This window comes from Rhinichthys klamathensis, unplaced genomic scaffold (assembly GCF_029890125.1).
Source record: "Rhinichthys klamathensis goyatoka isolate OS25496 unplaced genomic scaffold, OSU_Roscu_1.1 h1tg000259l_1, whole genome shotgun sequence".
In the NCBI taxonomy this organism is placed as follows: domain Eukaryota; kingdom Metazoa; phylum Chordata; class Actinopteri; order Cypriniformes; family Leuciscidae; genus Rhinichthys; species Rhinichthys klamathensis.
Window position 1 is genome coordinate 429,023 of NW_026606781.1, and position 21,830 is coordinate 450,852.

General features: G+C 35.9%; 3 protein-coding genes across 6 annotated transcripts in view; all 3 read right to left on the minus strand.

The window, feature by feature from the left end:
• Positions 1–995: 995 nt before the first annotated feature.
• Positions 996–8,403, minus strand: pip5kl1 (phosphatidylinositol-4-phosphate 5-kinase-like 1). Its single transcript, XM_056267382.1, has 10 exons — positions 8,307–8,403; positions 7,027–7,212; positions 5,297–5,347; positions 4,983–5,137; positions 4,252–4,376; positions 4,041–4,075; positions 3,877–3,932; positions 3,477–3,589; positions 3,222–3,384; positions 996–1,706 (listed from the first exon to the last, which is right to left on the minus strand). Exons 1-10 carry the CDS (start codon positions 8,319–8,321, stop codon positions 1,244–1,246), a joined length of 1,362 nt encoding a protein of 453 aa, XP_056123357.1. The 5' UTR covers positions 8,322–8,403; the 3' UTR covers positions 996–1,243.
• A 418-nt stretch (positions 8,404–8,821) lies between these two features.
• Positions 8,822–10,896, minus strand: dpm2 (dolichyl-phosphate mannosyltransferase subunit 2, regulatory). The gene is made up of 4 exons (XM_056267395.1): positions 10,829–10,896; positions 9,866–9,955; positions 9,663–9,765; positions 8,822–9,454 (listed from the first exon to the last, which is right to left on the minus strand). The coding sequence occupies exons 1-4, from the start codon at positions 10,829–10,831 to the stop codon at positions 9,399–9,401; spliced, it is 252 nt and encodes an 83-aa protein (XP_056123370.1). The 5' UTR covers positions 10,832–10,896; the 3' UTR covers positions 8,822–9,398.
• A 3,366-nt stretch (positions 10,897–14,262) lies between these two features.
• eeig1b (estrogen-induced osteoclastogenesis regulator 1b) overlaps positions 14,263–21,830 on the minus strand; it is a 42,937-nt gene continuing 35,369 nt past the window's right edge. For 3 of the 4 annotated variants that reach the window (XM_056267393.1, XM_056267391.1, XM_056267392.1), the window contains exons 5-13: positions 21,464–21,493; positions 17,952–18,068; positions 17,380–17,426; positions 16,588–16,742; positions 16,256–16,396; positions 15,278–15,479; positions 15,021–15,142; positions 14,825–14,894; positions 14,263–14,504 (exon numbers count right to left, since the gene is read on the minus strand). In XM_056267393.1, the coding sequence (XP_056123368.1) occupies positions 14,459–14,504; positions 14,825–14,894; positions 15,021–15,142; positions 15,278–15,479; positions 16,256–16,396; positions 16,588–16,742; positions 17,380–17,426; positions 17,952–18,068; positions 21,464–21,493 (930 nt within the window). In that variant the 3' untranslated portion in view covers positions 14,263–14,458. The remainder of the gene's footprint in view (positions 14,505–14,824; positions 14,895–15,020; positions 15,143–15,277; positions 15,480–16,255; positions 16,397–16,587; positions 16,743–17,379; positions 17,427–17,951; positions 18,069–21,463; positions 21,494–21,830) is intronic. The other variant, XM_056267394.1, reaches the window with a different exon arrangement.

Genomic DNA, 21,830 nt, shown 5'->3' on the forward strand with positions numbered 1-21,830 from the left:
AATCGGACCTATGTTTAAAACTTAAAAAAAAAAAAAAAAAAAAAAAAACAGGCCTTCTACCAATGACCTTTTGGGATGTTAGTGATTCGTGATTTATTTGCGAAAATGTGAATCGTGATTTATTCTAATCTAATCTTTCTAACTAATCTTTCTTTCTAACTTCTTACTAATCTTTCAAACTAATCTTTCTTTCTTACTAATGTATCTTTCTTTCTAATTAATCTTTTTCTTTCTAATTTTTCTTTCTTTCTAATTAATATTTTTCTTTCTAATTAATCTTTCTTTCTAACTAATCTATCTTTCTTTCTAATTAATCTTTCTTTCTTTCTAATCTATCTTTCTTTCTAACTAATCTATCTTTCTTTCTTACTAATCTCTTTCTTTCTTTCTTTCTTTCTTTCTTTCTTTCTAACTAATCTTTCTTTCTAACTTTTCTTTCCTTCTTTCTTTCTTTCTTTCTAATTAATCTTTTTCTTTCTAACTAATCTTTCTTTCTTTTTAATTAATCTTTCTTTCTAACTAATTAATCTTTCTTTCTAACTAATTAATCTTTCTTTCTTTCTAACTAATCTTTCTTTCGTTTTCTTTCGAACTAATATTTCTTTCTTTTTCTTTCTTTCTAATCTTTTTCTTTTTTTCTTACTAATCTTTATTTCTTACTAATCTTTCTTTCTTCTAACTTCTTTTTATGTCTTTCTATCTCTAATCTTTCTTTCTTTCTTTCTAACTAATCTTGATGATCTATCCATCCATGGTCATGTTAAAACATGCTAAATCATGCTAGCAATGTGGTAAACCATAGAAACATGGTACATCGTGTTAAACCAAGCTAGAACAGTTTAAAACTTCTGTCTAGGCTTTTTCAAGCCAACTTAAAGTTTGTCTACGAACTTTACCATCTAGTTTACTCTCAAAATCCTTTCTGTCTGAACAGCGGATTGTGAAGTGGTAAAAATGTACTCTTCAATGAATGGGATATATGTAATCAGTATTACATAATTCATCAAACATATTCATGTTTTCATCCCTATGCATCATCTGCATTATACAATGGTCATTGCACCATTACTTGCGTTAACAATTTTAAATGAACACAACTTTTAACTTTTGCATTTTCTGGAAGTACAGTGTTTAAACAAGTACTTCCATTAGCATTGTATGTATTTAAACAAAGCTATTCATAAACAGATACTTCAAAATGGTCAACTTAAAAGCTGCCTTCTGTTTTCCAAGCGGTCTTATTTTATTTGGTATGGTCCTGAACCCACTGGCACAGCCTGTGACAGTAAGCTGGAGGACTGACTGTGGAGAATGTATGCTGTGGGTATCTCAGTCTTTTCCACCAATGCTCAAGCCTCTTTTTGAAACCATAAACAGTGAAGATGTCAATAATTCCGATGAAGTAACGATGCTCTGATCCATCAATGACATGAAGCGGGTTCTTGGAGTTGGGAAGCAGTCTCCGGTTCTGGGCCTGGAACTCTTGTAGATCGGCTGACTCTGTTCCCATCCAACTGGTTTGCTCAATTTTGTCTCCCTCAAGGCTTGTACTGTCCGTTCCTCCATTGCCACTGTGCATTTCTGTTGTGGGACACTGTGTTGTTGCACAATTTAACTCTGCGGAGAGTGTGGAGTCTTCCTCTGCCACCACCCCAGGAACAGTGGGTGATGCAGCATGTGAAGGACCGGATGCTGCATTCACTGACCTAACAACCAGTCAGAGAGGAACAGAGAATAGAACAAAGAACATTACCCAAATCAATGATTACCATTTGATCAAAATATGTGGCTGTCGCTTATCACCTGAATTTTTCATGCTTTTAAAGGAATAGATGGAACACAAACATAGACAGTTTTGTTCACGTTGCTCTTCTCCATACAATGTAAGTGGATGGGGACCAAAAACATCACGCTCCTAAAAAGCCATAAAAGTAGCCCATACTGAAGTCATGTGATAACTTTGACATTTAAGTTGTTCATTGAAAAGCTTGACAGTCCGTGATCACTGTTCACTTTCATTGTATGGAAAAGCAGCTGGGACATTCTGCTATAAATACGTCCTTTGGTTTCTATGGAAGAAACAAAGTCATAAAGGTTTCAAAAGACATCAAAATGAGTACCGTAAATGACATTTTTTTGGGGTGAAATATAAGTTTACAAGTTGGATATATACAGTATATGAGATGATATTTAATGAATGATGGAATGGTAGTAATGGCTATTATAGTTTAGTTTGTGTTATGTCTTTGAGACATTATTTTAAAAATGACATTAAATCTACATATTATTTGTCAACATGCCTGCTGGCTATTGGCCATTTGGAGAAGGAGAAGGATCTGGAAACAGATGTGAACATGAACATTCACAGTCAGGAAAAAAGCCTGTTATCCTTAAATACTGAAATAGAGATACGAGGCAGCAGAAAGATACTTCTTTAAGGAAATATTGTTTCTAAACCATGACAACAATGGAAGCATAATCAAACATCAGTATTCTTAATCATATAAAGTTTATCTCTATCATATGTGTGCACATCAGTCTGAGTAGTTCATTCAGTTGAATAGGATAGTGGTGACTAGTCGTAAGCATCTGTGTACCGTCTGACTGTGTCAAGAATAGATTTTGAAAACCAAACTACACCAACCTATAGACTTACTATAATTGAGATTACTATAATCTCCACTGTTACAGTATCTATTCAACATAATTTTTTAAGTAATCACAGTATGTTGAGATAAACATTTTGAAGGCTGGCCCCTCCAGAGGTTGCATTTATTGTCTGTATACGTCATTGAAGAACTATTGCTATTCCTTATAAGGCATTAATTACTGTAATTTATTTCTTACTTTGGAATGTAATAGATACTTTCCTGAAATTAAGCAAATGTGCAGCCTTCGAAATGAGAACAAACAATGAAAACAAACAATATAACACTGGCATCTCCCTTAAGAAGGTTTCCATTCACTATACATTAACCCTCACTTTTCAAAACACGGTCACACCTTGGCTGTTTATGGGAATAGTAATAGTGTACATTAACTTGCCTGAAATAGTAACAACAAAAATTTAGATTTAGGTCATTTAGATCTTATTTACTAGGATCATTTGAAATATGTACAGAATATACACAAGCAGACCTTCCTTAAAAACATCTTTGTAAATGTCTGTGGTTGTTTATGGATGACTATATGCATGGTATACTAAACTTTACTATGCTCACTTTTTGGTACGGATGATGAGTGTTCCGAAGGAGAGATTCTCGCTGAGTTCATCCTGGTGCAGAGGCTGATGGGCCAGCAGGAGGCTGTAGTCTAACACATTGAGTGTCTGAAGAAAGGCTGTGTCGATCTCCACCTGACGCAGGAACCAAGGACGCTGCTGATCTGTCATATGAACAAGGAGCTATAAGATTGAATGTAAAGGTGCATATGAAGTCTACAGCACATATCCTTTGCCAACAAGGAACTGACCTTACCTAACTGAATGAACTGTCCTTCAAAATTAAGATCTTTTAAAACAACAATGATGTGGCTGCCTTCAGAGGATGGGTCTGTCCACCGGCTCATCTCACAGCCCTTTATATCATACCTTAAACATTGAGAGAGAAGGATGAATGTAAAGCTAGGAGGAGGAGTAATGGAGAAGGTGGTGGGAGTGATGGATTAGATCATCATTCTTACTATAAGTGCAAGCCAAAAGTAACAGCTAAAGGGCAATGCAATTTAATGACCAATAAGTGCAAGGCTGTGGATTACAGTAGGTCAAAAGGAAAGTTCCATATGTGATGGGGAGATGAGAAACATTAAATATTTACAGGACTGATAATTGACAGAGCGATAACACCATTTCCATTTATAACACACAGCAAGTCTTACCTTGCAGCGATTCTGTCATCAGGGTAAAATACACTTTGCATCACAATAAAGTACTTCTGCACACAGGAAACCAATAGAGTTTTATAACATGTACCTGCGGGGTCCATAAAATAATAAATAATATTGACAGGAAATTAAAGATATTTAATAAATGAAATAATTACCATCCTCTGATGTGCAATTTTGATTCTGTGAACACCTGTTCATGAATAAAGCATGACAATTTCTTAAACGGACGCGATAAAGATCAGAATTTAGGGTTTTAAGTCGTCTCATCATGCATTACACATTTAATTTTATAATGCATATGAACTATATAAAATATTTGTCCAGTAAAATTTGCTAAAGTTACTTTACCAGCTGCCAGCTTCTCACCCAAAAATTTGACGAGCAGAGAGTGTGGGTACTTCTCCAGATGTTCCATGTAGATTCTCAAGTTAGTCAAGAGAAATCGCACTTCTCTTTTACTCTGTGTCTTTAAGAAGAACCGCTTGTCATTACTGGAAAGAGGAGAGACAAATGTGTGTTAAATGACATTTGGTTTGATATCAAACAAACATATTGATATTACAAAGTTTACTTACAGATCCAGAGAGGGTCAGAGTGTTTTTTTTTAACTGACCTGTCTCGTATGTTCACCAAAGCTGCATTTACTTGATCAAAAATACAGTACAAAGTAATTTTGTGAAATTGTATTACAATTTAAAATAGCTGTTTTCTATTCTAATACTTTTTAAAATGTAATTTAATCCTGTAACAGCAAAGCTGAATTTTGAGCATCATTACTTCAGTCTTCAGTGTCACATGATCCTTCAGAAATCATTGTAGTATGCTGATTTTCTGCTTTAAAACATTTCTTATTATTATCAATGTTGAAACAGCTGCTTAACACAGTATATCTGTGGAAACCATGATACATTATTCTCAGGGTTCTTTGATGAATAGAAAGCTCAAAATAACAGCATGTTAGAAGCACTATATATATACACACCAATGCCTCTATCGATGTGATTTCTCCCATTAATTCCTCTACAAGCAGTCTGTGTCCTCTTTATGCTGTCTCTGTTGCTTATGCTCCTGCAAGCGAAACATTTGTGCTGACTTACGTTAGAAAGAAGTCTGCCTTGCTCTTAGAATTGCTGATAAATTGCAGGTAGCAGCCTTCGGAGGAGAGGGACTGCTGGTATTCCTTCTCTGTCATCCCCAGGGAGCGCCGCAGACTGGAAAACACCGGCCCAGCATACGTATCCATCCTGAAGTCCTTCACACAGTCACAAACACAACTGATGAGATTCAGTAGAAATTATGTATGCCAATGCTAAACAGCTGCTTAGTTATTACATCACATTTTGTCCAGTAAAGCAAAAAATGCTCAAATTACAGTAAGCAGTGTCCGCTTTTTCCATTAATGTACATGTACCTTATGGATTTGAGTAAACTCAAAATTGTAGTCATCTTCACACAGCTCATCCTAAAAACAAAATATATGATCAGTAATGATAAGTAATCATATTTTAGTAGTACCTGCTTTTGCAGGCAATGTTTTTCTTTTTGTTGTTTAATTGTGTGAGAGAGATGCTTTAAGCCCTGGACAACAGGCAGCACATTCATGAGTCATACTGCTGCATAAGCAGACTGGATTCAATGCAGTCTGGGGTCTGAAACATCATCTGTGTCTGTGTGTTTGTTAGCGATCGAGCACATGACTATGAGTGCCACCACACTACAAAACAGGGCGACACTTTACAATAAGGTCTTATTTGTTAACATTAGTTAATGCATTAACTAACATGAACAAATAATTCATACAAAATGTTCATGATAGTTCACAGTGCATTAACTAATGTTAACAGATACAACTTTTTAACTTATACAACCTTAAAATATATATATTAGTAAATGTTCAGATTATCATTAACTACGATAAATAAATGCGCTTTAACCATGACTATATTCACAATATAGCAAGAGATTGAGTGTCTTATTCCTTTTATAAAATGGTTTACAACATAAAAATGCTTGCATGCAAGTTCAGACGTGAAAAGTATCTTGTTCATCTAAAATACACTAAAGCTTAGATATTATACTTGTGATTATTATTTACTTATGCCATTTAACCATCTGCATTCTACGTGGTCTCTTAATCTTGGTTAACAAGAAGCCACTGATTTTAGCTTTAACATTTCTGCTCTCTCTTGTGGTACTGTAGCACTGTGAGAAACATTGCATTGTTTGAATTGAATGCGTGCACAGTACATTGGTGTTTGTTACCGAAACACTTGGTTACTCTTCCACTCCCCCTGCTCTGTTACTCTTGAGCAAATTACCAGGATAAAAACAGCTTTAATCAAGCTAAAACATTGTAATATAGTGCATTTTCAGCACTACAAACACACAGTCTCCATGGAAAGAAATATGCTCCTCTCTACGGAGGTTAGCCCGCATACTAATTAATGTCAAATGGAGCATGTCTGTCTCCTTGGAGGTGTTTGATCATGCCAAGCTTTTGTCTCTCTCACATTTTATTTCAATATGCACTTCAACACTGAAAATGTAATGTGAGCTGAATTGCTTATTTCCACGTGACTGTATTTTGGTTTTGATTTCATGATTCCAAACCTGTTTGATTACAATCATCTCTGTACATATACATTTATTCATAACAGTTTGAGTGGTGAATATGCTAACACTAGTTAATTATTAATTTATTAGATTAATAAAGACACATTAAAACAATAAAGAAAATCTAAAATAACTCTAAATTAAGGGGTTTCTTCCCCCAATAAAAAAGGCTAGATTTTCTTGGTGAAACTTTAAGGGGGGGTTGTGTGTGTGTGTGTATTTTTACAATATTAAACTTTAAAAAAAAAAGTTGAATATATCATATGTATATTTTATATAAATTATAATAATAAAGTGAGAAGTTATTACTGCACTCTATACTATACTCATGTTATAATAGCTTTGTGAATAGGCAGAAATATTAATTTTTTTAAAGGAAATTCTGTTTTATATATCTTATATGGACCCCAAGGAAAAACTCTAGCTCTGACTGCATTTTCCCCTCTGTAATCTTTACCTAAAAATGGAAAAAGTGATATTCAATAGGGACTGGATGGGGTGTAGGTTTATAAACATGGGAATACTCACACGTAAAGGGTTGTTCTGCACAGCGGCAAACAGCCCTTCCTTCATCATACAGGTGAGACTGTAGAACTCATGCTGCTGGTCGATCTCAAACAGACCCAGCAGTTTCAACTGCTGCCTCAGTCCACCCCACCGTTTCCTCTTCACTGTTCGACTGTGTCGGCTCACACTTGGCCCTGACATCTCCATCTACAACATACAATAGCCATGTAGTTCAATACAGCACATCTACAAACAACTTGCAAAGCCTTAGTAGAAACCACATGCTGACAGATGTAAGGTTTGTTTACTGACTGATCACTGATCCCTTACGTTTTATCAGTATTTTTGGTAAAAGATGGAACTGGAAGCTTGGGGGGGGGGGGGGGGGGGGATTTGTGTGTGTGTGTGTGTGTGTGTAATTTTTATATACAATATTAAACTTAAAAAAAATAGTTGAATATATGTATATTTTATATAAATAATAATAATAAAGTGAGAAGTTATTACTGCACTCTATACTTTTCTCATGTTATAATGGCAAGGATTTGTCATCATCTTGAAACTGATAGAAGTCTGTCTCCCTAACAACAGATAAACAAGTCAAAATCTGTTTCTATTCAAGTGTCTTAGAGGTCTTAATGTGTAGTCACTCAGACAGGAAAATACCAAATGATTTGAAATCCGTCTTTAGTATTGAATGCAGCACCATCATGGGAGAACAAAAGAGCCCCTGCAGCAGGTCACAGCACAAATCTAACATGCCATTAGTTGCAATAAATGCACTGCTCTTTAAAGACATCAGTATTTTGTATGCACGCAAGGAAATCATAGTTGCTAACCACTGTAGACAATTTTGCCTCAGTTCAGCCTGTTTGGTTTGTCCTCCCAACTGTCATGTGCCTAAATGGGCTTTTCACCACTGTCAACTGAATGCCAGAGAAATTTGTAATCAGAAGTTTATTTGTTTCCAGAAATGGTAATCAGCTGTTATGTATGAAGAAATTCAATTTTCCAATCTCGTTTCAGGTTTTTCCTCCCTCGGTCTGTGGCTTAAAAATACCTCTGTCATCAGATCCTCGTATGAAGGACAGAATTAAGAGAAAGCCAAGTCCGAAATAAAGTTTTAGATATATAAAATTGTGAATCCGACATGGCTAGTAGCCTATTTGATGTACATTTTAACAAACAGAACATTTTAAAACAGGAAGACGTTTGTTGAACTGTCAGAGGAACTTGAGTTTACATTCACTTCGATAAAAAGGAATAGAATAGTCTAATAAATAAAAATATTATGTACCTACCTCCGTGCGATTCATTATGGGGTCACTAATACATGTCGTCGTCCGTGAAGATCAGAGCATTGGTTCTGTCCTCGCGTGACATGACACGGCCAGTGTGTGTATGATGAGCCGCTGCTCGCGCTCGATCAGTCTCTCATCACTGCAGCGGCCCATCCCACAACACAGCAGCAAACACACACTGTTACTGAATACATGCACCACAACTACTAACGGACAAACACAGTATATACAAAACTGAATAGTGAATATGAATATATAAAGTGCAACATTGATTGGTCCATATGTTTTAAATATACATTTATACATATTATATATAATATAGCCCACTATACAAAATACAAAGTAACGTCACCTGTCGAGAAATAAATCGATCTCATACAATTCTTGAATAGTTTATGATATATGACACGCATTGTATGAGTTTGATAGATAGATAGATAGATAGATAGATAGATAGATAGATAGATAGATAAAGTAATACATATAAAATGGGTGAGAAAAACAAACACATGACATTGTACTAAATGTTGCATATTTTTTATTATTTTTATGTGGGATTGTGTATGGTTTTACAGAAAGTTCTCTTTCTCGTTCTTTTTAGATTATTGTCCTAAATTATTTTGCTGCTAGAAGCAAGCACTCTACCTTATAAATATGTTTATTTACAACATAAGAGAACAGTTGAAAAAAATCCCAAATTCCATTTAGATGCCATCCAGATATAAAGTACACACATATCTACCCCATTGTCTTAGATGATGAAATTATGATCTCACGTATTATTTGCCTTTAACTTCCTGATTATGGAAATAATTCTCCAAAGCTGAACATCTCACAACTAGTGTGGTCTTAAGTCAAGGTTGTGGAGACGGGACGTACAAAGCTCAATTAAACTACAGTTTAACTAAATGTTCAATACTGCTTTTGGCTACTAAAATGAACTCTATTTTTGTTTTTTATTTTACCAAACACATGAACATGACTGGAATCCAGGAGAGCAGCTTCACGTGGCTGTGTACAGGAAGTGGTAGATGAGTGAAATCAACACAGTTCGTTCTTCTGACCAGATAAATCACAGCAGCATGAAGGGTCTTAATCAATTTTCTTAGGTTTTCGATTCTTCCATGTTACGACTCCTATGAAAGTGCCTGAAAAAATGAGGGTAAATTTGATCACTAGATTAAACAGAGAAACATTTTCTGTTTAAAACTTTTTCTTGCAATCTAATAAAGATTTAGTGGTTAAGTCTCATTCGCTCTCTTGTCCAGCATGTACTGAGGCATGAGTAATTAACATGGTTGTACAGTTGAATTTAATGAATAACATTGACGGTGACATATTGCTTGCTTTACTTACCAACAAATAGTAAGAGGATTAATGCTGCGACTCCAGGAAGTATGACTGAATATTCTCGTGGAAGAAAATAGCTGTGGATCACATGGTCACTGTCTACGAAAGGCTGGAACAAGGGCAGAAGAGTTTGCATCAATGTTTGATCACTTCAATATTTGTTCAGTAGCATATGAAAAAAAGCATGTCTTAAGAAAAAAAACACTTACCAAGACTATGACCCAAATAGTGTAATATGAGAACAGTAACAGACTAAAGCCAACAAGTCCAAAGCCGACAGCTTGATCTGCTCCAGTTGCCTGAAAAGAAATAGTTTTTAGGGTTTGGCTCACATATAAGTGCAAATTACATTATAAAGTCTCACTTTTCTAATATGTTAATATATAAAACAAATATAACATTTTTGAGGAATTAACATTTAGGATTTGTAATGTTCTCCATACTCCAAACTGAGAAACAAATGATAACTCAAGTTTATCTTGCAAAAATGGAGTGGTGCAGGGATGAAGTCAAAACACAAAAGATTAATATTAATTAAAATAAGGTCTGACACTGTGGTAAATATAACTTGACGGGTTTTTTTTATATACTTGAACGTTTTGCTCTAATCCACAACGTAAACTGCACACACTCACACACCAAAAGTTATTATTTAGTAACTTAATAGAAATATATATATTTTTAAAATAAACATAACAGCTTCAAACGTTCAAGTATCGACAAGTTATTTTACCACAGACCATATTTCACCCATAAGTTGAAAACAACAAACAAAAAACATTATAAAAACCCATAGGTTTCCAGATCTCGAGGTAACGTTTTGACGTCATCCCTGCACTCAACTTATGGTGTAACTTATATGAGGGGTATCTACTGTATGCCTGAATGTGGCAGGGCAAATTATGCATTCAACAGCGGTCATAAAGAAATGAACAAATATATAATATTGAAGTTGAACAAGTCAATGTAAACGAACAAATAACTATTTTTGTATTGGTGACTTATGTACGAACTATACAGTGTGAAACTAGTAGCTTATTTATCCCAGTTACTAGAAAGTTAGACAGTTAATCACTAGAAACAACGTGGCGCCCTGTAAAGTGTAATATTAATATATTTAAAGTGAAAACGACAAAGACATAACACTTTTACATCCATTCAGTTAATCTTACCATTATGTACGTGCCACTTCCGTATGCAACCAAAATTTATGAAATCTACTTCCGACTAACAACGGAAGTCGTGCTAGGAAATGTAGTTTTTTTTATCTCACTGTGGTAATTGTATTGTTCACCACACGAGGGCGCTCAAAGACAAATATTTAGGCGAACGTCTCTCGCAGTCTGTTTATTTAGTTTTTGGTTTGGTTGTAAGTAACCCGTTATAAATGAACTACAGGAGAGGAAACATAAAACAGCATAATCCTCCTGCAAGTTAAGTTTCACAAAAAATATAACTTTCAGAGGAACTAAGTTTAATAAACTCCGGCCCGGTTTTACATACAGTGCTTAGATTAAGCCATGATTATAGGCCCTAGTTTAATTAGGATATTTAAGTATCTTTTATAAATATGCTTATATATTTATGCTTTAAAACAACATTACTGGTGTGCATATTGAGACAAAACAATGGCACTGACATATTTTAAGATATGTTAGTGAAAGTTGCTTTCAGTTAAAACAGCTCAAACATGCATTTTAGTCTGGGACAAGGCTTAAGCATTGTCTGCGAAACTGGGGGCAAGTAAATTAATTCTAATTCAAAGACTAAACAAAATGGGACAGTTTGGAGACATTTAGTTTCAGCTTCATTTCTAGCAAATAAAAATTACAGTTTTAAACTGTACATTTATTTTTCGTTTGGAATACAGAATTATTCTGTATGCTGGCAATGAAAAAATACACAATTCACAAGTAAATCATTCATAATGAGCTGGATGTTAAATAAGTCACACAAACAAAGATTGTGTATTATGATATCCAACATTATCTTTATTTCCCCAAAATAATACATATAGACAACCTCATCAGACATTTACATTAAAGAAACATTCACATTTAAGTGTAGAAATACAGTTCCGGTCCATCGTTAGAAAGTATCCTCTCCATGCATGAAACCAAACATAAGACCAAGAAAACTTTGGAGAAACACCACATTGCTTATGTGCGATCTTAAAATATAAATATTTGTCACAATCAGAAAAATAAATGTATTTCCATAGTACTTTAGTGGTAAATTCATTTATATGTTATATATTTTTAAAGAAATCTCCAGAATACAATTTATTTTCTAATGAATTTTGCTGTTATTAAAATGGATGTTATCATGAAAAGCTTTCTGTAAGTGCATAGCTTAAAGGAGAAATGCAGATCAACATTCTGGAGAATGTGTGAGTGACATTAGTTAGTCCTCGGTATTTAAGTGCTGTTGTAGTGAATATATATATATATATATACACACATATATATACACACACACACACACATGTATATACACCATCTAAGGTTTTCAGTATCCTGGAGCCTGTGCCACTCAGTGTAGTTCATACATGCATATTTTTTGCTGGGTTCCATTTGGTCTTTTTAATTCTTTTCTTTAAACTGATAAAATACAATATATTGATTTACGTGAATGAACACGTGTCAAGTGAACAACATAATTTTTCAAGAAAACAAGGGATCCAGATTACTGAAATGTAAAACTTATAATAAATTACATCATCTGTCTTGCTTCCAACATGAACTTTTGCATATAGACCCCCAGTCATCTCCCTGCAACAGCATCTTAAATAGATCACACACACACACACACTTCTACATTAGAAAGATCACAGATTAGTCAAAAACTAAAAACATCAACATTATAAAAGTCTTTGTTAGATAAAGAGAGAGAAGAAAGAAAGAGAACAATAATCACAGATGGTCATTATTTCATGCCATCACAAATGTTAGACCATAGAAATATTCTGAATCAAGGTTGAGGGAAAAAATCCCACAAAAAAAATAAATAAAAATCAAATGAACCAGCCAGCTGGTTCGAAAAAACAGATATGACAGAATAGAGTTATTGTTCTTAACAGCTAATAAAGTAGACAACAGGTACAAAGAGTAAACAACAAAAACATTTAGATTTTCAGTGTCTTTAGAGAATCCCTTTATACTAGCTAATTAGAAACATCCAGAACACTAGGCTTTACCAGGCCGCATAATTACTGGGTATTTTCCCCTTTCAAAGTTAGTGTTACTTTACATTTCCAGGAATACTAATCCTGTAGAGAAGCAGCTGGAACATGCCACGGACTCATTTGTTACGTTAAAACGGCATGAATAATAACAATAATAAAAAAAGTTAAAACTTTTAAATGTGAACAGTGATTCTGTTTAAGCACATCATTTTTTAAGCCACTGGACAGGTGAAATATTTAAGGGCCAATTCCCTGAACAAACTCAAAAATGGGCTTTCACAAAACAACGGGCCCACATTGCACTTTTCTCTCAACTGACAAAAAAAAGTGTGCGATATGAGTATTAAAAAAAACTCACAATGTCAGTTTTTAATTTGTGTTCAATGCTCTCAGATCAACTGAGAAAGATTCATGTCCATGATTAAGATCATGAATTAGATGACAAACAAGCAGTACATGACAGAGAAACAGAAAACTGGGCTTTCCGTTCTGTTTCACTGTCATGCCTATTGTACACTGTTTCCTAGGGCACACCAGGTGCCGGTCAGAAACACAGTTGCCAAGGACAGACGTGTGACTATGAGTCACTGTCTCTGATCTAGTTCTAAAAACAATGCAATTGTTCAGCTGTGTCTTACAACAAGGACTCTACAAATCATTTGCTCTTGCTTCTGAATACACGATCTCGCTAGGATGCAAGTCATTCTACAGAACATTTTGATACTGACAAGAACCCTAGCGAAAGAATGCCACAAATGGCTTGGCTGTACTGTTTGTGTTGTGTGCACAGAGTGACACAAATATTTGAAGCTGAAACCAGCAGCAAAGGGAAAAATTCGAATAATGAAAGAGAAATACTGACAGACTGAATTAGAAATTGGGAATTTTACTGAAAGTGAAAGTGAATGTGAAAGAGAGGGGGGCAGTACAGTATATTTCTGTATTTCATGTACACCAGTCCAGCTGGAACATCGGTAAGCAAACCCTTGCCCACCTCTGACAAACAAGCACAAGTGTTGAGATACTGAAAATGGTTATACGGGGAGAATGGTTTTCTCCGCCTCAGACATACTTGTATGGCCAGCCATACATGATTTCAGGTAATGTTTACCACAGGCCAATTGACTGGTTACTGAATTATTAAAATGTATGTGACGGCAGATAACAGGGGCTAGAAATGCATCACAAAGAAATAAAAGAGATTAAATGACCCCTGTTTAAAACATTAAATAATATCTGAAAATCGATTCAAATTTTAATCTAACATTGAACTGAATTTCCATCTAAATCCTTTGGACTGCCCTCATATTTCACAGTGTTAGACTGAAGTTCCCATCGTGCCTCACTTCTTAAGGCATTTCAAGTAGTTTGTATTCTCAGAATCCGCTGTAAATATTTACGATTATTAATAATTTTAAAAAAAAACGTACCCACCACCATTTTCATCAGCATTTGTAATGCATGATTAAGGTGTTACGGTTGTAACATGTCAGACCCACAAGATGAGCAAGTTGTAAAGTTAGTTGCCTACTCTGACATACAGTCTTGCTCTCTCCATCATTTAAAAAAAAAAAAACATGTGGCTTTGTGAAAGAGTGACCGCCGCGGCCTCAGTGTTCTAATGGCTCTCAATCACCACCGGTTCAAAAACACCCGCAGACACCCTGCCAAAGAACAAAAGAACCATATCACACATGATACTGAAGCATAACTGTCTGAGTACAAATACTGTATGTTGCTGAAACCAGTTATTTTAAATTGTAATAATAGTTAACAATATTACTGTTTTTACTGTGTTTTTGAACAAATGAATGCAGCCTTGGTGAGCATAAGGGACTTCTTTCAAAAACATAAAAAAAAAATCTTACCAAGCCCAAACTTTTGAATGGTAGTATAAGCAATAAATTAATAATTCAATTCTTACTAGACTTTTCTACATTTATAACACTAAGTTAAAAAGGCATATAAAAGAGTACCAATTTACCTGTTGACAAGCTGGATGCCACTTAACGCTGTGGTACCATCCCTACTGATAAAAAGTGTCAAGTTGCTGTCTGTGAGAGAAAGAATGATGACAGAATGAGCTTCATAAGCGAGTAGTATTTTAGTATCAGTATTGTATCAGTGTTGAACGTAAATAAATGGGCTAAAGAGGAGTTCTCTGTTGCTTCTCAACACACCTTCATTGTTGCTGACATCCGCAAAGTTCTGACTCTGCACAATCTTCTCCACAATATCATCTGCATCGATTCGTGTGTCGTCCACCCATGTTGGATGGCTCTCCACAGAGTCCTTCTTTCTCCTGTGTAGATATATAGATACTTCTTTTCTTTCAAATATACTCAGTCACGTTTTACTTTGTGTTTAAGCTACATCCCATTTTTGCTCGTGCAGTTAAACATAAGACAATAAAATAACTTTGAGTGACTCCGCCCACCTTGAGGGTCTGTTTGGGGGCAGAGCAGGCCGAGGGGGACGTGGGGGCCTCTCTGGTTTGACCACCTCTTTCTCCGGCTCTACGGGGCTCTCGATAGTTGTAGACGTGCCTCCTGATGTGTTGCTGCTGCTGGTGGAGGTGTTCCGCCGGTGCTGGGACAGATCTGTCAGGCTGGAGGAGTGAGAGTGCTCTGTGCTGTAGCCTGAGTGAAGGACAAACACATCCCACAAATCAGTGCATCAGTGACTTAGCAGTTCTCTTGACCATAGCAGTATTGTACAAATGAAAAGTAAAACTCTCCGATGTAAAAAAAAAAGAAAAAAAAGAAAAAGAAAAAAAAAAGCTCAATAAGTACACTTCAGAAATTCAACAAGGGTGCATTAAAATTGATCAAAAGTGAACACTGTTTCAAATAAACACTGATCTTTTGATTTTTTCAATTGATCAATAATCTTTAGAAAAACAAGTATCACTGTTTCCACAAATAAAAGCAGCAACTGTTTTCAATATTGATAATAATAAACATGTTTCTTAAACACCAAATCGACATATTAGAATGATTTCTGAAGAATCATGTGACACTGAAGACTGGAGTAATGATGCTGAAAATTCAGCTTTGCCATCACAGAACTAAATTACTATTATTGTATATTAAAACAGTTATTTTAAATTGTAATACATTTTCACAATATTACTGTTTTTACTGTGTTTTTGCAGCCTTGGGGAGCATAAGAGGCTTCTTTCAAAAACATTTAAAAATTGTACAGACCCCAAACTTTTGAACGGTAGTGTATGCATTTAAAACTAAAAAAGTGAAAATTTCTCTGTTTTGTTTTTAGAACACAAAAATGGCTCTTTTGTCCTGTATTATAAAATGCTCAAAATTTTATTCAATTATAAGTCTAAATGATTAAATGTAAATGATAGAAGTTTAGATTGAAGGTTTTTTTTTATACTGTAATCAGCTATAATCTGTACCTGATGTTCTTTTGATCGTGCCCTGAGTCCCACCTGAGATTTTGCTATGTTGGCTGGCAAAGCTGGAGTTGCGAGAGTGTCCCGTGTGGAACACTTCATCTGGACTGGACAGGTTCTCCTCCAATCCCTGCTGAAGGCCTCCTGAGAACAAACAGCTTCAGGTTCACCCCATTCATTTTATAGAACACCAACAGTATACCATTTTCAAGATAGTCCTTACAAAATCATAATAAAATATTTAAACTGTACATTTTGAATGCAATTACAAATGGAAAGCTTTTATCAGCTTGTTAACGTTCTCCACAATTTCAGAAGAGATGCGTTGGTCATACCCGAGTGGTTCACAGAGGGTCTGGTTTTGACTGATCGGCGAGTGCCGCCGCCGAGGGGTGCAGAAGAGTGGTCAGCGGTGCCCTCTCCCTTGCGGTCCAGCTGCAGAGAGGGGTCCTGCCCAGCCATGGCAATGGTCTTAGCTGTGCTCACAGGCCTGAGGAAGAGGAGAAAGACAACTTTAGATGTCACCAGTGAGCAACAGGCACACGTGTTCTCTCTATGGCCTAAAATACAGGAGGGGTGCTGTACTGACCATGGATCAAGAAAATGCACTTTTAACTAGACCAGTGGTTCTCAACTTTACAGAACTCCAAAACTTTCAAGAACTGAATGTTCTTCAGGAATCACACTTCTAACCAAATAATGTATATGACATTTTTAGTAATTTGTGATTTAATGGATAAGGATTAAAGATAAGGATTTGTCTAAATATTTTTTACTCACAATTTCTACCTAATAAAATATTTTAGAGCTCGACGTAACTAGAAAAAAGTACATTCTTAATAAAAATGGCACAGCATTTACAACATGACTTTTCCAGGTATAGAAATCACATCCAGGTCTTCCAAGACCCTGGTTCTTCAAAGAATCAACAGTGGTTGAAGGCAGCGAATGAAATTAAGAAGTAATTGTTTTAATGTATTTTAAATCTTGTTTTCCCTTATTTGAAATCATTGTTAGCCGTCTTGAGGCTTGAGAAGTTTTCTGAGGCCTCTGGGAGAAAATGACTGAACTAGACAGATGCAGAATTCAGAAATACAAAGTTACTCTACACTATACAATACACTCACGTTTTGAAGCAGGGATCTCCAGAGAGAAGAGTCATGCCAATGGTAACCTGGGAAGAGATATGAAAATATAAAAGTTAAATAATAAAAAATAATACAATTTTGATAGTAAAACAGACTGCTTGTGGGAACATACACATAACATCTAGATTAACATGAGTCAAAATTACAAAAATATCTATGATTAAATGTTATCTGTTGTTTTTTCCTTCACATTTTTCCTCCTGACATTTCTAAGAGACAGTGAGTCAGTCAGTCTGTCATTTCAGGGACTCATGAGAGGGTTTGAACAGTCAAGTTGCCCACACAGTGTAGCAGCTCTAGATGACACTGTTTGTGGTGAGAACAGTGCTTCTGCCTCCTTTTAAAATAAACTCAGAAGGTGCTAAGAATAATGCAGAGAAAGAGGTTCCTGGTGTTTCAAGATGAAAAAGGTAGTGGTTTTGGTCTGACTGACTGTGTGTTGCTGGCCCATCAAAAGGGACATGTCTAGTCTCACTCCTGAAATGAGATAAGAGACGACCAGCACCCACGCCTATACGCACAAGCATGTACACAAACGGGGACACACTCACCTTTAGTATAGAGTTGTCCTGCCGAGTGTTCTTGGTGTCGTAGCCCTCCAGTATACAGCAGCGAACCGTGGAGCCCGAACCAGCAAACTCCGCCAAGTTGAGGTCAGCAAAGCCCAGCTGGAGAGACAAAATAAAGATTTTATCACCAGTACATGAGCCATACAAAAAAGCAAGCTCTAAACGCTCCCAAACAGGCCTTCAAGTGAGTTCTGCACTTCCCCATAGTTATACCATTAGCTTTATGAACATGACACTAGGAATGAGTCAGGACATACTTCATTGTTTTTCCCATTTATCCTTTTTTCATCTTCTAGAATTGTTAATTAAGGGTACATTTTATTCAGAGTAAAAAAAAAGTGGAAGCATGAAGGCTAGTTTAGGGAAGAAGGAAAGGAAAGGGTTAACTCTTAAGAGTGCTCTTATATAACTACAGGCATGTGAAGTTGGCAGAGTCAGTCATGCATGAAATCCCTCTCTGATTCTGACTCGATAAAGGTTTCTCCAACACTACTGGCAAGCATGGTTGTTACTTTCTTCATACACTACTTGGCAATCTCCCTCTCTCACTCTTCGTTCTCAACAAAATGTTCTATTAACCTTGGTTAATGATATAACGGTAGCTGATATAATTCTTTCCATTTCCTTTATTGGATGAATACCCAACACAACACAGTCAGCACTGGTGCATGTGAGCAGCTGGCCTTTAAAAATCATTGATGTGTGATATTACAGCAAGGGATAAAGGGACTAATGCAAGGACACACACAGAATATGTTTTATTATCACGCCTCCAACAGTGAGAGAGAAGAAAATTTACCCCCTGTAAATATTTTTTAAAAATATCTTTTTTTTACTGGACATGAAACTATTTTGTATCTATTTTAATACATATAATAAAAGAATATCATTATATATTAAAGGGTTAGTTCACCCAAAAATGAAAATTCTGTCAGTAATTACTCACCCTCATGTTGTTCCAACCCCGTAAGACTTTAGTTCATCTTCAGAACACAAATTAAGATATTTTTGATGAAATCTGAGAGCCGGCTCACTCCTCCATAGGCTGCTAGTAATTGATATCTGCCAGCCCAGAAAAGTTAGTAAAGAGTAAAGACATCGTTTAAATAGTCCGAGTGACTACACTGGCTCAACCTTAAGTTTATCAAGCGACGAGAATAGTTTGTGTGCAAAAACAAACAAAAATCACGACTTTATTCAACCATCTCTTCTCTTCCATGTCATTCTCCTAAACTGTTGACGTAGTGTAACAGCGCAGCGCTTCTGGGTTGTACGTCAGAACGTAGGCTCACTATTGACCGACGCTGGTCATCTGTGATGCGTGTGATGCTGGCCAATAGTGAGCCTACATTCTGACGTACAACCCAAAGCGCTGCGCTGTTACACTACGTGAACTAACTCTGAGGCCCACACAGAAGAAAATGAATAGTTGAATAAAGTCGTTATTTTTGGGGGGTTTTGCGCACAAAAAGTATTCTCGTCGCTTGATAAACTTAAGGTTGAGCCACTGTAGTCACTTGGACTATTTTAACAATGTTTTTACTAACGTTTCTGGGCTGGCAGATATCATATCATAACTTAAGATTTAAAAAAACTTAAGCCACTGTAGTCACTTGGACTATTTTAACGATGTCAATAACTTTTCTGGGCCGGCCAGTTTCGATCCCTTACAAGCCTATGGAGGAGTGAGCCAGCTCTCAGATTTAATCAAAAATATCTTAATTTGTGTTCCGAAAATGAACGAAAGTCTTACGGGGTTGGAACAACATGAGAGTGAGTAATTACTGACAGAATTTTCATTTTTGGGTGAACTATCCCTTTAACCTTTATGTTAAACGCTGACTCTGATAAAAAAAAAACAATGACAGGTGAGTAAACAATGACAGAATTAAAAGATTTTGGTGAACTATCCCTGTCAAAAAGTGAGGGTCAGACTATTGTTCTTGCTATTATGTAACAGTTATTAATAAGCTAAATGACTGCAAACTGCAAAAGGCAGGAGAGACTGAGACATTAGGGTATTTTCCCATCTTCTCACAGATCTGTGGATACATGTGTGCCATTCCTTATCTATATTTGCTGTTCCACTGCTAACTTTAGCACAAAACATTTCCTCTGACTGGCACACTTCTCCTTTTTAGAAATGACTGCTGTCCTTAAAAGGTTTATGTAGTTTACTCCAGACAATGCTGATTTTCTGTGATGTTTCTGAGACTGACAATTACTAGGTGATTGATCAAATTCATGTTAACTCATTTCAAATATTCTCTCATTACATGTAAACTCATTTCAACTCACGTCAATGTGCTGTAGCATTTAAATATCTGTCATAGCAAAGGTTCCCTTTATTTCATCTTAAAGGTCATATCCAACCCCCTCCATCCTGTGTTTCTCCCTCATTCCAGGTTACAGTCCATAGATTTGACCTCCCTCATTCCCAACTTTTGCTGCATCAGCATACTGTTTTGACAAACTGCTCCTGTTCAGGATGTAAGGGATCAGTAAATGAAGAGAAGAGGACACGGATGCACACTCCCAAACAAAACATCCTCCTGTAACTCATTACAAACACAAATGTGCCAAACATGTCCTTCTCTGCAGTAATTTGGCCATGATGACCTTAACCAGCAATCACAATATGTCACATGCCCAAACAACCAGCAGCATTGCAATGAGTGTAACAGTTCTTCAAAGTGCTCCATATATATACATATTATCATTACTCCAGTCTTCAGTCACATGATCCTTCAGAAATTGTTCTAATATGCTGATTTGGTGCTCAAGAAGCATTTCTTTATTATCAATATTTTGTAACATTATAAATGTCTTTACTGTCACTTTTGATCAATGCAAGGCATTCTTGTGGAATAAAAGTTGTTTTTTTTCTGACTCGAAACTTTTGATCAGTAATGTACATTAAATTAAAAAAAAATTACTTTTGAATATATATAAATCACACTAAGGGCTTTTGTTTAGGGAACGTCTCACATCCTTTGTTTGTTGACACAAGAGAAATGGCCTGCCTGTGTCAGACTTTTCTGTAATTACTAAAAATGTGTGTTCAGCCTTTTATCTATAGTCTATTATCACTAATTGCTTGAATTTATTGTACAATTAATGTAGGGTGGTACAAGCAATGCCTGATAACTATGTGATTTAGAGATTCTCAAGGTGTGGAAACACATGTCTATGACAGGTCCAGACCAGATCACAGATTCCCTAAAACTAACCTCCCACTGCATTACACCCATTTATAATTGCTTATGCAGTATTTCCTGGTGTCCTGAGTGTCTCTGAGTACAGTATGCATACTTGTGTGTATATGCATGTGACTCACAAGAGCTTTGTGTTTATAAACACAAAACCCTGAGAAAAAAAGAACAGAGCGTGAGAAAGAAATCTGTGATGATCCCTTAGAGACAGTATGTGAGGAAGAAACAATCATAAGGAGAGAAAGAAAAAAAGAGAGAAAGGGATGAGGAGAAAGCTCTTACCTTTGAAAAAGTCTTTCCACCTTTAAGTTCCTGTAAGTAAAAAAAAGAGAGAGAGAAAGCGGGTAAGAGATTATTTGTTATGTAATCTGTTTGCCATTGGTGGTGACGCTATGAGGCAAAGGGAGTGAAGGGTAATAAGAGCCATAGCCATGAGACAGCAGATACACTGTATGGAGTAAACCAAACATCAGAACTCACTGAATAGCTCCACAATCTGATTGTTAATCAGGATAAGAGTGTTTCTTATGGAAGTAAAATAATCCCAAATGTTTTTGAAACAAAAAGCCTGTTGAATTGCACTACTTGAAAAAAATATGCATTGCATTAACCCTGCTTGTATTTTAATGCATTGTATTTTTAGGGCTTG

What these genes read in the sequence shown, in the direction of transcription:
- pip5kl1 (XM_056267382.1), bottom strand. An exon ending in TGCAGAACAACCCTTTACGT is followed by an intron (nt 5,348 to 7,026) that starts GTGAGTATTCCC and finishes TTTTGTTTTTAG; the next exon opens with GATGAGCTGTGTGAAGATGA. An exon ending in AAGGCAGACTTCTTTCTAAC is followed by an intron (nt 4,377 to 4,982) that starts GTAAGTCAGCAC and finishes TCCTCTTTCCAG; the next exon opens with TAATGACAAGCGGTTCTTCT.
- dpm2 (XM_056267395.1), bottom strand. An exon ending in CTATTTGGGTCATAGTCTTG is followed by an intron (nt 9,766 to 9,865) that starts GTAAGTGTTTTT and finishes CCCTTGTTCCAG; the next exon opens with CCTTTCGTAGACAGTGACCA. An exon ending in AATCCTCTTACTATTTGTTG is followed by an intron (nt 9,455 to 9,662) that starts GTAAGTAAAGCA and finishes TCATTTTTTCAG; the next exon opens with GCACTTTCATAGGAGTCGTA.